Here is a 15,879-nt window from a genome sequence, read left to right on the forward strand (position 1 = left end):
GAACGGAGGGAGTAGTAGTTAAGCGTTGCGGTACGGCTGCCCTAGTGTTATCCAGAGGATCACGAGCGGCGGGGGCGGCTCTCTTCTCTTTCCCCTTCGTGGCTACCTTCCTATTTCACTCATCGACCGTGTAACTGCCATTAAATCTTGTACTCCTTCCATTCGGAAATACTTGTCGGAGGAATGGTGTATCTAGGCGTAATTTATTTCTAGATAGATCCATTTTTACCTATTTTTCCGATGAGTATTTCTGGACGGGGGGAGTATCAAATAGTGTTGAATCCTAGTTACCTCTATCATGGCAGCCCTAGCTGGACACACCATAGCAGGGTGGAGGAGGATGGCAAACAACACGTCAACACCCATGAAAGGCATCGCACGTCGACGTGGTTAACACAAAAACACGAGAGGTTATAGTACACGTCTCCAGTCCGATGCAGATATCCTTCTTACCAGGTTGGCCACTACCAGCGGTGCATGTGCATCCCAGTGCGACGCCTAATCGTACCAAGAAGGGTCGTATACACACTGGTTTCGCCGTGGAAGGGGCAGTGATGAATACTCCATCGTGTTTCCCGTGCGAGCAGTCCCCACAAACAGGCGGGCGTACGTACGCACGTAGACGCGCCCCATCAATCCCTCCGGCGGAGTCCAAAGTCCGATCTCCGTGCGTGTCTGCCATGATATCTGTGGGCGAAACATGGACGCTTCGTACCACAGTACTCCGCTTGCCTCCTCCCCAAAGTCGCGAGGTATTAAACGTCCGTGATCGTGACCCGCCTCCTGTCTTAGCGCTAATTAGGTCTCCAGCTCAGTGGCGTGAATTTTTCTCTAAGCCCACATTAAATCAATTAATGGTCTGCACTGTGGACTGTGGTTGTTATGGCGCCATTGCGCGAGCTCGACACACTACTGTATCCACTAAAGAAACTGCACAAGCACTGGTTGTTGGCCATGGTACCTCTTCCCTCTCCTTAACCAGAGTAAATTGCATAAAACCTTCATTTTAAGGGTTAGGTTTGTGAAAAACACTAGAATACAGTTTCTCTGCAGAAAAGACCATATCTTGCGTAATGGTTTTGCAAAAAAATTGATCGGCGGATTTGACTCGATTTGACTCTATTAATTGAGTTTATTACAGGTGGGGCATGTCTTTTGCTTACGTGGTGTAACTTTTTGTGCCAGATGGGTTTTAATCTAAATTACAAACTAGACCCTAGAATTTTACATAGACACCCCTAAATCAAAAATGAAAAACGCAATTAGCCCCCGCTTCTCGTTCTACAGTAGATCGGCGGCGCGTTATCCGACTTGTCGTCGGCGGTGGCTGCAGAACGCCGTCGCCGGCATCACCCTCGATCCGCCATCGCCGGCGGTGGATGCAGAACACCGTCGCCGGCTTTTGGACGCCCGTCCAGCGCTTCGTAGCCACGGCCGCGAGCAAGGCCCACGAGCTAGTCCCTGCCATGGAGGCTTTCTGGCGGTGGCTCGAGCACGCCGCTCCCGTCGTGCTCCCTTATGTGCTGGCCATTGCCACGGTCGCTGGAGCATCGAGGAACGGTAGGCCGCCCCTGCTACTCCAGTCGTCGTCCTCCCATTGTAGCCCCACGCGCTCACCACACCGAGCTGGTCGGGGCATTCCCGCCGGATCCGGTGCCGGGCGGGGACAGTGGAGGCCGATGTGGCCGGATCTGGTTGGGGGCACGACGACGGCGGCCCGAGGAGGAAGGGGCGGGGGACGTCCTCGCCCTCGGTGCAGCAACGGCAATGGCGGGCCTCTGCCTCGTTCGGGGTCAGGATGGGGGCGGCCGAGGTTGGGACGGGTGGTGTCTGGGGTCGGGAGGGGCGACGATGGTCGGGGTCGGGATGGGCCTGGGAAGCAGGGAGAGAAATTTGGGGGCTTTTTCGCATTAAACCTAGATTGCTGTGCCACGTAAGCAGAAAACGTACCCCATCTATCATAAACGCACTTAAACGAGCCAAATCCGCCGATCATTGTACACAAGATGTGGTGTTTTCTGCAGAGAAACTGTATCCTAGGGTTTTTCGCAAACTTAGCCCTCAAAATGATGGTTTTATGCAATTTACTCCGTTAACCATGCATGCCTGCATGGTTTTTTTTTAGTGATTAGTCAGTCCTAGCCGTGGCCATGTTTTGTTTTCCCAAATGATAAGTGACACACCCGTGGCACGAAATACTCCGGCTTGACTTTTTTTACTAAAGTTGCCATTCGAAAAAAAAAACTCTAAAAAAACTGAAACTTGCCATCCGAAAAAGAAGTTGCAATGCTTGACAACTTAACTTGTCAACCTTGCGTCACTAAACTTGCCATAAAAAAGGTCGGAGTTGTCATGTGTTCGTGCCACTCGTGTGACACTTATCAGGGTCCTTTGTATTTAATTCTCATGAAGATTGAACTCGTTTATACGAAAATCCTGCAAAATTCGTGAGTTCAAAATCGACCATAAAGATTCTATAGCTAAATTGAGTGGATTTTAGAACACACAATTCAATTCCCACAAGCACCAGGAGACGCTGAAAAAACCTCTACGGATCAAGGAGCCTGGCTACAGCAACAACTCGCCACGGTCACTGACTAACTAATTACCAGCACAAGCTCGCAATCACATGCACATGCACCATGGCCTACCGAGGAAAACATCTCGTCCTGGCTTCGGCAGCTCTCCCGCCGTCCCACGTATATATACGCCTCCCTCCTCTCTCTCCTCTCGCATCTGCAAGCTTCCAAATCCTCTCACATCACCGCATTCCCACATTCCCCAGGTCTCCTGCTTGCTTGCTGATCTCCTCCTCTCCGATCGTCGCCATGCTGTCTTCTCACAGCGAGAGCATGTTGGCCTACGCCGCCGCCGCCGGACGGCGCGCGATGCTGGTCGACCCCCGGCGGTACCGGCCGAACGTGGAGGTGGCGCCCAACTGCCCGCGCTGCGACTCGCCCAACACCAAGTTCTGCTACTACAACAACTACAGCCTCAGCCAGCCGCGCTACTTCTGCAAGGGCTGCCGCCGCTACTGGACCAAGGGCGGGTCCCTCCGCAACGTGCCCGTCGGCGGCGGCTGCCGCAAGAACCGGCGGGGCAAGCCGGTGCGGTCCATGGCCGAGGCCGACACGGCCTCGCCGAACCACGGCGCAGCAGTGTTCTCTCACCGCTTCCACGGCCCGGTCCGGCCCGACCTGCTCTTGGAAGGCATGGTTGGCAACCCGGCCGAGCTAGGCCAGCCGTCGTCGACCGAGGCTGAGAAGCCCGCCGGAGCCGCCGACGGCCCGACGATTGATCTGGCACTGCTCTACTCCAAGTTCTTAAGCCACCAGCCCCTCGCCGAGCAGTGCGCCGTCGTGCCGGAATCGGCCGACACCTCGAGTGGGTCAAGCACGGAGATGAGCCCGCCGGCCCTATCCAGCCCAGGCCAACACAGATTGGGCGAAATCTGCGGGCCGGCGAGCAGCACGGAGCCCAGCGCGACGACGATGCTCCAGTGCGGCGACGCGCGCGCGCACGCGCTAGGCGAGTTCAACTTCAGCGTAGACCAGAGCTGCTACGACTCGCTCGGGCTGCCAACGGACGGCGGCGATCTGACGATGCTCCCGTCGGCGTGGGACCAGGAGGCCAAGTACGAGCCGTTCAGTTCGCTTCCGGAGGAGGACGCCATGAGCCTCCACGAAGGCGTCCCCGCCGGCGACGACGTCTGGAGCAAGGTGCTGGGCTGCCAAGGGCTAGAAGCTGCTCTCTCCGCAGGCCTCGATCGATGCTAAGCTCATTTTCAAGCTCGTTGATTCGTGTCTGCCGCTGTTCTCGTGATTGATTTTCTGTCTTTTCTTTTCCTCTCCCTATTTTTTACCCTTGTTCAAAAGTAACTTATATATATGGGGATCGTGTTCATGGTCAAGGAGTATACATGTGGGATAAAAAGGATGTACTGTAATCATAATATCGATATTTGTATTGGTAATATACTTACTATTAACAGCTGGTTTTTCCTGTTCTGAGCTACACGTTCCCTTCTTCCTAGGACGACCAATCAATGTTGTTCCTGTTATACACATGCACTGCCTGACCTGGGTGTGGATGGATGGGCACACACATGCCGATGCCGATGGTGCCATGCTGGTGAATGAATGAGTGAATGGTGCACTGGGATTCCAACGACATGCCCTGTGGAGTGGCGTGGACGTGGCTAACAATCTGAAGCAGCTGCCACTAGTCGCTCGAAAGGTGACGTTTGGCCCTAGCTCGTTATAGAGGAGATTTACCATGCCTGCACGCCTCAATTATTGTTGCTACAACAGGACAGGCAGCTCCGAGATCCAGCCCGTGGATAGACGGTGGGAGGGCGCTCTATGGATCCATCATTGCCGGCTCGAGCGAGCGTTCACTGTCATCGTCTTCAACAGATTGGCAGCGTGATTGCGGTTATTTTTAAGAACAGGGGGCAAAAAGGAGTAACAACTTGCATCAGAAGGGAAATCAGAAAACCAGCTGCACCCTGCACATGCGCCTTCCGTAGAATTTCACAGCAAAATCGTTCGAGTGATAAAGATGGAAACGAGACTGTGGAGTGGTGCTCCTGCCGGTCCCTTGCCGTTGCAGATGCACTAGGAACAGAGTTCACGCTGCGTCTGAAAACGAAGTAAAGGGGCAAATCCTATTTGGCGCTGGTTAACGTGCATTTGGTTAACGGGCACCTGCAGCGTGCACCACCTACCGCGACCTGGACCGGCCCATTAATTTACGTTCTCATTTAGCGACCTGCTGGTTTCGATAACGCCGAGATAACCATCAACCCACTTCCTTCGGACGAGATTTCTTACCTTCTTTCGAATTGATTTACATACTGTATTTTCGAACGATTTTGTTTATTTTTTTTACAATTTTTTTCTTTATTCTTACAATTTTTGATAAATGATAAATGCGCAAACTTTTTTCCATTTTCGCGTTATTTGGTAAAATCAATGAACTATTTTTCAATTCGTGAACCTTTTTTGAATTCGTTGAACTTTTTTTAAAATCGATGAACTATTTTTTCGAATTCGATGGTTGTTTTTCAAATTCAACGAAATTTTTTCTAGTTCAATGAACTTTTATAAAAATCAATGAACTTTTTCCAAAGCTCGTCAACTTTCATGAAAATCGATGAACTTTTTTCGAAACGATGAACTTTTTTTCAAATGTATGAACTCTTTTTGAAAATTAATGAACTTTTTTCAATTTTCTTAAACTATTTTGTATATCCTGAACTTTTTCAAAATGTTCATTAACTTTTTTCAAACTTGTAAACTTTTTAAAATTCATTAACTTTTCTTGAATTAATAAACTTTTTCAAATTCTGTGAACTTATTCAAATTTATGAACTTTTTCTCGAATTAGTGAACTTTTTTCAATTTTCGTTAGGTTTTTTGAATAAGTGAACCTTTTCTTTGTTGAAACAAATTCATGAAGCGGCTCGACAAGCACATTCTCTTGACCAGGGGCGCCATGCCTGGTTAGACCAACCCCATGATCCTTTTTGCATTCCACACCATGTGGACTTCGAGTAATAAAGCTTGGTTCAACCCCTAATGAAAAATCAAATACTTATGTCAACTCCGAAAATCAATGAGAGAGAGAGAGAGGGGCCAAATCCATGAGAGAGGAGGCAAAAGGAAAGAGAACTGTGAGTTGACGCATTAGTAGGAAATCCGCTGCGAGTATTCAGGTACAACTGTCCATAGGAAACAAAAAAGAGCTACCCGAAATTCAGTTACTCCATATACCACTTATACATACACTTATATGCAGCCACTTCAGGCCAGTTGGAACATGGAAATCTCAAAGGATTTATATAAGATTTAAACTTTTTCTTCAAATTGTTAGGTAGACTTGCCCTCAGTTTCTTGATTAGAAATAAACTAATCACTCTGTAAAGCAATGTATGACGTTTTGGCAGTTCTACAGGACCACAAGAAAATGTGTTTCTTAAACCTTCTGTTTCAGTTTATTTGTACCGCGTGTTTAGAATGAAAGCCATCAGTTGGGGGCTCAGGTGATATTGTCTGCAATGTGCAAACGTTTCCCCAAGAAGTGAAAAGAGAAGCCAGAAATAGACAGGAGTAGAGATCTTGATACAAATTCAAGAAAACCACACACCAATGTTCAACCTTCTTTACAATACTAAAGAGAAACCATACACGACCGTAGCGGATACAGCACTCGACACACAGCTCTTGCTGAATGGGAATTTCACTCTTGGCACAGTTTTAGCAGGTTTGAACAACTATTCCGGTGGTACATATAGCAGTAGTGATGGTGATGTATACATCTCCATATTTTACAACATCAGTGCTGCATTCTAAGCAGCAACGAGTGTGGTCACTGCCGGAGCCTGGACTTGCCCCGGAGTTGCCAGCTGACTGATGTTCGCTGGACGAATCCGGCCGCTTGCGAGCCCGGCAGTCAGGTCCTCCACTTCCAGTTTCAGCACGTCTCGGCGGTTGCCAATGTCACCTGCGTACCTGCTGACACAGTACACCCCAACAGCCATCACTGCCACTCCATAGATGTTTGTGGTTACTAGGCGGAAAGGGGTTGAAACCACAGCAGCAAGAGGGCCACCGATGATGGACACAGCCTGCCCACTCTGCCCGAGCCCGACGTTGCCCTGCTCAGCCACAAGCAGACCAGTCTTGCAGTATATCGCAAAGTCCTCGCAGTTGTTCTTGAACAGGCTGTAGCACCTGAAACCATTGGTCAACAAGTATTTGGCGCGTCGGACAACCACCTCGCCGGGATCAGTGGCGGCAAGCGTGCAGGTCCCTCCTCGCACTTTGGCAAGGAAGAGTGCCGGGTTGACGTCATACTCGAAACGATAGAGGGCACCCCCTGCCAGGAAACAGCTGAGGCAAGAGGAAGTCACACCATTTGTCTCCGCGGCGGTGGTGGCTTCTTCGCTGCTGCATACTAAGCATGGTGTGGTGCTCCTATTAGGGCCAGAGCTCACAAGAAGAAAATCAATGACAGTTCCTGTTCCGACTTCTTGGTCCCTTCCTCTGGTAAAATGAATCACCTTATCATCGCCCACATATATTCCTGCAGAGAAATATACGGTTATACGTGCACAAAGCTACAAGAGTGAAGCGCCTATTAGTGTTCTGACAAATACGCAAATAATTTGCGACATCATGGCAACAGAGGTTTTCGCTACAGCCAGACTAATCATCTGTTTTTGCAATTTCATCATTTGATTTCATGGTAAGGATTACTCACATACATAAGTTGATGCCCCCTCTATATAGTACTCCCCCCGTTCACTATTATAAGATGTTCTAACTTCTTTCTAAATCAGATGTATCTAGACACGTTTTAGTGTATTTGTTTACTCATTTCAGTCTGTACATAGTCCATATTGAAGTATCCAAAACATCTTGTAATAGCGAACAGAGGACGTATGAACTAAGTAAACATATGCTATACACAGGACACAGCACATGTTTGCATTCACCCGTTGAAACTAGAGTGGCTTATGACAACCACATCTGTTATCCAGCCAATCAAAGCACTACCAAAATCTAATTGTGGACACATCTGCATGCATCCCAGTTTAGTACTGAATCTCCTAATTACCTAAAATTGCCAAACGACAAAGATGTAATTTCCAACAAGAACTGCAGACACATGGCATTACAGACAAATTCATACTCTTCTCAATTCATTGTTCCAAAACGTAAAGCTATCAATTAACAACCAGAACCAAAACCTACACGGAAGCGAAATAACACGATTTAATCAGAACTGAAAATAATAATATTGGAAGGAACAGATTCCGCACCGTGATGCGCGTAGACCCACGCGGCCCTCCACGAGTAGATGTGATCCCCCGCCTTCAGGCTCTCCTTCCCGATCCTAACCAAACCAAACCGCACAAAAAAGGAACCAATCAATTCACCGACGCAGAGCAAATTAAAAGCCATTGCAGCAGCGCAGGGTATGAAATCGAAAGAATGGGGCGATTCGGAGCTATACCTGTTGGACAGCAGACCCATGGAGACGGACGGGGGGCGGCGGATCGGACGGCGAGCAGGCGGCGGGCGGAGAGGAGGGCGAGGAGGAAGGAGAGGGGCGGAAGCGAGAAGGCGCCTTGCGCTTTGGAGTAAAGCACGAAAAAGTGGGAGGGGATCGGGGGGGAATGGGCCGTAGGATTCACGAGACGCTGATCTCGTTTGACGCACACGCGTAACCGGTGCCTTTATCATACGACGACGGAATACTTCGTTTTGCACCCCTGGCTTTCGCAGTAATTAGTTAACGCGTCCTTGTAGGACTATTTGTGAGACTTTGTTTACTAATCTCATCTTTGAGTAGTCAAGTTAAATTTGGTCTCTTTTCACAAAATATCAATTTAATTTGACCACTGTTATGTATTTTTGCAAGACTAGCTGGTTTTCAAAACTGTGGGACGAGATGATTTTGATCTAGATTTGTCATGAGAAGCACTTTAAACTTCAGTTAACAATATTGCTATGGTATGAAGACATTGCATTCGTATTTTCGAACAGAGTCCAAACCACAACGGTTAACAGCTCTTCCTCTAACTTAGCCTTAACAACGAAGGTTACCGAGGCCGCGTCAAGAGAAAAATTTTCAGTGGTCGGCCGCACGAGCGCTGTCGGCAGGAGCAGCGTCTGAAGCGCGTCTGCTCTCGCGAGCTGAAGCGGAGTGGAGTAAAGGATTTCGTCTTCAGCCTGTCCACGCAGAGCCCCTCGGTACGCGTGGCATCGTCCTGGCGGGGCGGCTACCCAAGCCGAGTGAGCGACCGAGCTGCACCTGCACGCGTTGCCGGAGCACAACCAAAGCTGTGGCACATTGCAGTCACATCTCGACATAAACACAGGTCGACGTCGGCTAGTCCAAAACCACCAGGTCAAATAAGAAGCAGCAAATCAAATACTCCCTCCGTTTTAAATTTAAACTAAAACCACGACAAGTAATTTGAAACGGAGGAAATAAGTATTAACAGTAATCATCCCAGCAAAAGATGCCGGCACACTGACAGCCACACAAGTTTATACTGTACAAACAAACGAACGGTCGACCGCAAAATGGGGTCGGCTTGAGGAGTGAAATGCATGAAACCACCACATTATCACATAGTTTGGCAGAAAACACTGGTTTACGAATTTGGGTCAAAAACCACCGATTCTTCGCTTAATCTTTTACAAAAAACACTGATCGGTCCATTTGGGCATTTTAACCGCGATTATGACAAGTGGGCCCCACAAGAGCTGATATGGCATAACTGTTAGTCCCTGGTATTCTTGTAGATGCACCCTTCAATCAGAAAACAAAAATGCAATTAGGCCCTTGCCATACCCAGCTCGGCTGTACTCTGCCGCCGGCCATCCCGCGCTCATGCGCTGCTTCCCACGTCGGTGCCCTGATGGCGACGGAGCTCACCGGCAAGGTTTGCTGCTTGGCTGCATCTGTGTTGCGCGTCGCCGCTGCTGCTTGCTCGCCGCCGTTGCTGCTTGCGCCCGTGCTGCCCGTCGACGTGCTGCTGCTTCCTCCGGTGACGCGCGCCGCCACAAGTCTTCTTGATCCGGGATTGCGCGTCGCCACCGTTGCTCGCGCTCGTGCTATGCGCGCCCGTGCTGCATCCCGCCGCTGTTGCTTGCTCCGATGCCGCCGTTGCTGCCGGGAGGTCGCGGCCGCTCCGTGCGCCGGTTGTTGCACTGCCGCCGTGCCTGAAGCGCCGTGCCTGAAGGAGGAGACGAGGACCATTCTGTGTGGTGATACGGAGGCCAGAGCCGCCGCTAGCCCGCCACCCCATGCTTCCAGGAGCAGGGCGCCGGCCGACCCGTGCGCCTCGGCCGTGGCAGCGGACCTCCACCTAGACTAGGCCGTGGCCGTGGCAGGCGCGAGACCAGAGCCGCCGCTGCACAGCAAGGAGGCGGCAAGCACCTTGGCCTAGGCCACGCGGGCGGTGGCCCGTGGGAACGGCGGCGGGGCCTGATCCCTATTGGATCGGGCAGCGAAGGGAGATTTCTTTTTCTCGGAGGGAGGGTTCTTTTTGAAAAAGACCGGTTTGACATTGTCTATGACGTCATCAAATGCAGGCCCCACATATCATAATCACTGTTAAAATGCCCCCAATAGACCAATCAGTGCTTTCTGCAAATGATTAAGCCCAAAATCAGCGTTTTCTGCTACAAATTTATAGAACAGTGTTTTCTGCAACCCTTCGCTTCAATGTGGTGGTTTTCTGCAATTCACTCCGGCTTGAGGGATGTCTAGTCCTATCTACCACTAACAAAATACAAAAGGGACCGCGCAAGAAACAATTGTGGAGCATGATTGAGAACAGTAAAATTGAATATAATAGTAAAAGAAATCTGAGCCATGCAAGATGCTTGAATGCGCGTGCAAAAATTCATGGCGTAAAGACGAAATCTGGCCGTGAAAGAAACTTTGAAATAGAACACTATTTGAACCTGTTTTTTTTCTTTTTTTTTTCTAGGGCTCTTCGAATGTCCAAACACCAAGAAAAATTGCATGCTCCTTGCACTCCCGACCATCTTCTATGCCAAAAAATATATTATAATTTGAATTTTATTACTAATTTTTCTCAATATACTGTTCATCGAGACATGCATGATTGATGTAGAATCCGGCGCAAGAAACAATTGTGGAGCGTATGATAGCTGTAGAAACGGCAGAGATGACGTACAAAACGAATATGAAGGTATAACACGATGCGATGCAGGGGCGGCTGGATGCGGCGAGACGTCGTCGCTTCCTTCCGTCCATGAAGGGATCGATTCTTTGCAGCATTTCTAGGTAGCACCACCCTGCTTTTGCAACAGATATATGCTCTCTTCAATTCAACGGACGGCATGCAACGAAAAATAGATTCTCAATTCAACGGGTAACAGCTAACATCCCTTACTAGACGATCAAGACTTTGCCACTAGTTGGCGTAAAGATGTCTGCGGACTTGTTCTACTGTGACCTGTGATCAAACTGCTCAAGCAAAAGGTCTGATTTCATCCTCTCCCTCTTAAAAGAAAAAGGAAAAGCCTGAATATTCATCTGAACCTTAAGCAACAAACACCATTACAAATCAAATCACGCAGCAAACCTATAGGGGAATCAGGGGTTGAGGGAAGGTGCATCCATTTTCAAGTTGCTCCAATAAACATACCCTTTGCGGTCAGCAGAAGGCTATAAATGTAGAGCATGACACGATTCAGAATTGAGCATCGCCGCCGCCGTGTTGAAGATGTGTGTGCGTCTCTAAATGTCCTTCAAGAATGGAATGGATTCTTTCCAGCATTTCTTCATGACGTCGACAACTTTCATGGTGTACTTCTCATCCTCTGGATAGTATGCGATTGGGTCATCCAGCAACGGGGCCTCAAGATTCAGAACGCCTTCTAGTGTCGCATGCAGACAGTATGCTGAATAACTGATGTGGTAACCCCCTTCCTGGACAATCAACATTTGCCCATCGCTATGTCGATTAGCCACACCCCTCATTAGTTGTGCAATTTTCCTGTAACCATCCATGGTCAAGCACTGTCTTCCATTTGGATCAAACTGCATGGAGAAAATTCACAATTAGTTCGTCCAACGGAGTCATATAATTCAAGACAGAAGATTATCATGCATGCAACATCACCTCAATCTTCAAGGTACAATTGCTACCATTTGATTTAGTTCTAAAACCACGACACTTATTTTGGATCGGAGGGAGTAATATTTTGCGTTCAGTATATAACTTCCGTTCCACAGTATAGATTATCCAAAATGAATGATAAGAAATCTAGATAGTATACATACATTTAGCGCAAGTATATTTATTATCTTCCTTGGTATGAAGTTTATATATTCCCACAGTCCCACACTGTGTTATACAAGATGGTAAGTAGGGGAACTGAGCCTTGCTCAGTTGGTGGGAGGTGTGGCTGCTACCGATGTTTGAATTCTCCACTCGAATTTGGGTGCCTATTTCTTATCTAAACAAAAAGTCACTTAGTTCCTATATGAAATCTAGTTATTTTCACAACATGGTATGGGATACACTGATACCTATATTTTTTAACTTCGCAATATATTACAATTGCTAAAATGTGACTGCATCTTCTCGAGAAAAAAAAAGAATATGAAACTGGACATGATTTAGCAGGATTGACAAGTAGAACATGTAGTGAACTTCCACGCAAAAAAAAAAAGAACATGTAGTGAACTAAGGAGAACAAATAAGCATACTCAGCTCACCATGCTAGAATCTTGGCCAATGACAAAAACCAAAAGCTGAGGTTGAAACTTGTCAATCGCCGGGACAACCAATTCATTCATTGCATACTCATAGCCTTTATCCCCACTGCCATTAGGCAAAGGTATATTGAGATTGTACCCAAGCCCCTTGCCTTCCCCAATCTCATCAGACGAGCCACTCTGCGGATGCGAAGGACCCCAAGTACCATGCTTCATGTGAAGAGAGATTGTCAACACGTTGTCCGTGCAATAGAAGCCCTCCGCAGTACCATTTCCATAGTGCACATCTATGTCAACAACGGCAACCTTTGCGCGGCCAGAATCCAGAGCCAGCTGCACAGCAAGTCCGGCATTGTTCAGAAAGCAGTAACCGTCGGCATGGTCCGGTTGCGCGTGATGGCCAGGGGGACGGACCAATGCGTAGGCTATCTTCCCATGCCCATCTAGTATGTGCCTCGTAGCTGATAAGGTTGTTCCGGCAGCCAGAAGCGCGGCACCCCATGAACCAGGGTTCAAGAAAGTGCCCTCACATAACTTCTTGGGTCCACTGGCATTCGCCTGCGCGAGCTCCTCGATGTATTCTGAAGATCACAACAAGATTAAGGGTCCGTTAGGAACACACAAGAGGTTTGCTGTAATTTTAAAGGAACTGGATTATTTCCCGAATGAACATGAACATGGTTTCTGAATCCAAACGAGTAATTACAAGTTACAAAATAGTTCATTTTGCCAATTCAAACGACACACAGTATAGATGTAGCACACTACAAGGATTAAAATAAGGTATAGTAAAGAATGATTGGCAGTTCGATAGGAGCTTTAGTAATTAGTACTCTAGGTTAGTTGACTTTCCGAGTAGATTTGGGGGCAGACCTGGGGAGTGGAAGGACAGGAGGTCGCTGGCGTGGGCGGGGGTGCCGGAGTGCCAAGAGAGGAAGGGCGCGATGGGCCCGCGGCGGAGGATGGAGACCATGTTGCGGACGCGGTCGGCGTTCTCCGGGTGGTGGTCGAGCACGTCGAGGAAGCCCGGGTCGCGGCCCGAGTCGAACACGCCGCGGCCGGCGTCGTGGGCCAGCATGCCCTCGTGCCAGAACACGGCCAGATTCTCCCCCGCCGGAGGCGCCCCCTCCGCAGCCGCAGCAGCAGGGACCGAGGACGAAGAGGAGTCCATCGGCGGCGACCGCCGGAGTTATCGGCGGTAGTTCGTGATGCTTCAACGTCTGTTGACCGAGGCTCGAGTTTGACTCCCACAGAGAGAGATCTTTTGTTTTTTGAGGCAACAGAGAGAAAGAGACCTGGCCTGCACGGCACGGCCTACGGGCCTACCAAGGCACCCCAATTACATGGGCCGTTCCGGGCCGGCAATCGTGCCGCGCTCTCTGGCCCAGACACGCGGCACAGCAAGAAAAGGGATCGGCCCACCGGCACGTTTAGCCACCAGCCCGTCTGATTTGGGCTGATTTGGGCCTATTTGGACTGTTTTGGGGGCCAATATATAAAAAGTTCTGAAAAAAGGTAAACAGGCCATGTCGTGCCGACCCTCATGCCCAGCCTCATGGTCCAGGCACGCCCCAGGATGGGCCACGTGCTGGCACGGCCCGATTAGATACGAGCTAGTTTTACCTAAAAAAAATACATGCTAGGCAGGTGTCGGTGTTAAATTCGGCAGATCACGGTAGGGGGTCCCGAGCTGGTGATCTTGGCTAGATGATAACAAAACAAACTAAAGACACGATGTTTAACCAGGTTCGGGCCCCTTGAAGAGGTAAAACCTTACGTATTACTTCAGTTGTCTCAACTCCTAATGCCTGAGTTGGTGAATAGCATCCACGATTTATTTTCACTGGGTTTTTTCGTCCCCTCCCCCAGCACACCGGTTTAGTTTCGCGTCACCCTCTCACACAATGAAAATTTCTGAAAGGATCATAACTTTCCATACTGACGCAAGTTATTTAGTAATATTTTTATGTGAAAGAATCAATCACGATCAATCTTTAAAGATCAAATCTAATTTAATTAACCTTACCTTAAATCGCTCAATCACATTAATTAGAAAACAAAATAACCAATCGTGGATCTCCTAATCAGATATGTGAGGCATTATTTCCATCTATTTGTCAGCCGAATCAGACGTGATGCATTCTTTCCAACGAAAACGGCGCACGACCCCTGCCCACCGGCTCACCATGCCGCCGTCGCCCTGCTACCCTCTCCACTTCGCCGTAGCACTCGCTGCCCGCACGCACCATCAAGCAGCCTCCACGGTGCCCACGCGCCTCGGCCATGCAACCTCGACATCCATGGCAAGGTGGCCGTCGGCTGGCGGAGGTCAGGATGAGCGGCTGGGATCTGGTGGTCGGCCGGCTAGGCACCTGAGGCGGATGTCCCCTGCCTCATAAGTGCGGACGCGGGGTCAGGTGGTGGCCTGGCCGGAGGAAGTCCAGCGAGAGCTGGGAGCCATGGAGGGCGGCTGGTGCAGGGTGGCCCTGGCCTAGCCCGGCAGCCGGCGGTGTGATTCGGTGGTGGAGGAGGCCTTATCCATGGCCGGGGCATCCACTTGATCTCACGTCTCCACTAGCCACCGCCACCGCTTGATTCCATGCCTCACTTCCGCCGCCGTTTGAGCCCATGTCGCGAGACCGGGACACGACTCTGACGGGCGTATGGGACACCGCCCCGGCCGCCTGATTAACAGGCGCCACTAACTCAAAAAAATGAAGTCATTTCAGCAACACATGTAGTACCAGACAACGTCATGGACGGTACTGGATGCAGCGACGGGACCTGACCCTGTTTTGGGCCATGGTTGGTGATGAGCTCCCCTTTCTCTCTTTCCTTTGCCCTCATAATTTTTTTTGTTTATGTTTCTTTTTATTCTCAGATCGAAGTCAATGGGACGTGATGCGCCATAAGAATAAGATGTTTGCCTGAACCGTAAGGTTCCGTTTCCCATCTTACGTTAGTCTCTTCGTCTAACCTTCTCCGCTTCGTCCAACTCTCCCTGCTCCCGATTTGATTTTTCCAAGTTTTCCATCGGTTATTTTTTTCTTCTGAAAATCATTAATTAGGATTTAATATGTCTCCATAATTTCCTCGGTAATTTGCGCCTCTGCCCCCCGTACAGCATCCACTCACCCATGGAGCCTCCAAGTCATCTGGCTTGCCTCTCCTCCGCCATGTCGCCTCCGCACGCCGACTGCCTAGCTTCTCACACAGGGGCGACCCCTGGTGGCCTTCTTCCGATATGTCGCCTCCCCATCGACGAGTGCCAACGGCCTACGCCGCGGCTCAGGCGCCTCCCACCACGCCCCTCCTCTCCAATCACAGGTTCCATCCTGCGATCCAAAGTTTCCCTCGTCGCCAGCTCCGGACGGAGCCGCCGCCATCGATGGGCATCTCCTTCTATAAGATCCTCCTATCTCAACAGTTTGGATCCACTCATGGATTCTTACACAACCGTCTTTCATGGATTCGTGGTCGCAGGTGTGAGCTGTAGAGGAGGGGCCAGCTTGTGTAGCGGCCGGCTTGTGCGCCGTCTCTGTTTCGGGGTAAAGCAGGTTTGGTTTCCGTCTCATGTCAAACCCTCCCTCGTGTTCTTGGTACGATTCC

At 49.5% G+C, this 15,879-nt stretch overlaps 3 protein-coding genes across 3 annotated transcripts; 1 reads left to right on the forward strand and 2 right to left on the reverse strand.

The window, feature by feature from the left end:
- The first annotated feature begins 2,721 nt into the window (after window positions 1-2,721).
- Window positions 2,722-4,007, forward strand: LOC123170302 (dof zinc finger protein DOF1.8). Its single transcript, XM_044588137.1, has one exon. It carries the CDS (start codon window positions 2,829-2,831, stop codon window positions 3,774-3,776), a length of 948 nt encoding a protein of 315 aa, XP_044444072.1. The 5' UTR covers window positions 2,722-2,828; the 3' UTR covers window positions 3,777-4,007.
- Window positions 4,008-6,101: 2,094 nt separating this feature from the next.
- Window positions 6,102-8,228, reverse strand: LOC123182169 (protein LEAD-SENSITIVE 1). The gene is made up of 3 exons (XM_044594646.1): window positions 8,020-8,228; window positions 7,826-7,899; window positions 6,102-7,086 (listed from the first exon to the last, which is right to left on the reverse strand). Exons 1-3 carry the CDS (start codon window positions 8,037-8,039, stop codon window positions 6,350-6,352), a joined length of 831 nt encoding a protein of 276 aa, XP_044450581.1. The 5' UTR covers window positions 8,040-8,228; the 3' UTR covers window positions 6,102-6,349.
- A 2,659-nt stretch (window positions 8,229-10,887) lies between these two features.
- LOC123182168 (histone deacetylase 8) lies at window positions 10,888-13,538 on the reverse strand. The gene is made up of 3 exons (XM_044594645.1): window positions 13,144-13,538; window positions 12,271-12,851; window positions 10,888-11,589 (listed from the first exon to the last, which is right to left on the reverse strand). The coding sequence occupies exons 1-3, from the start codon at window positions 13,439-13,441 to the stop codon at window positions 11,287-11,289; spliced, it is 1,182 nt and encodes a 393-aa protein (XP_044450580.1). The 5' UTR covers window positions 13,442-13,538; the 3' UTR covers window positions 10,888-11,286.
- Window positions 13,539-15,879: the final 2,341 nt, after the last annotated feature.

Source organism: Triticum aestivum, chromosome 1D (assembly GCF_018294505.1).
Source record: "Triticum aestivum cultivar Chinese Spring chromosome 1D, IWGSC CS RefSeq v2.1, whole genome shotgun sequence".
In the NCBI taxonomy this organism is placed as follows: domain Eukaryota; kingdom Viridiplantae; phylum Streptophyta; class Magnoliopsida; order Poales; family Poaceae; genus Triticum; species Triticum aestivum.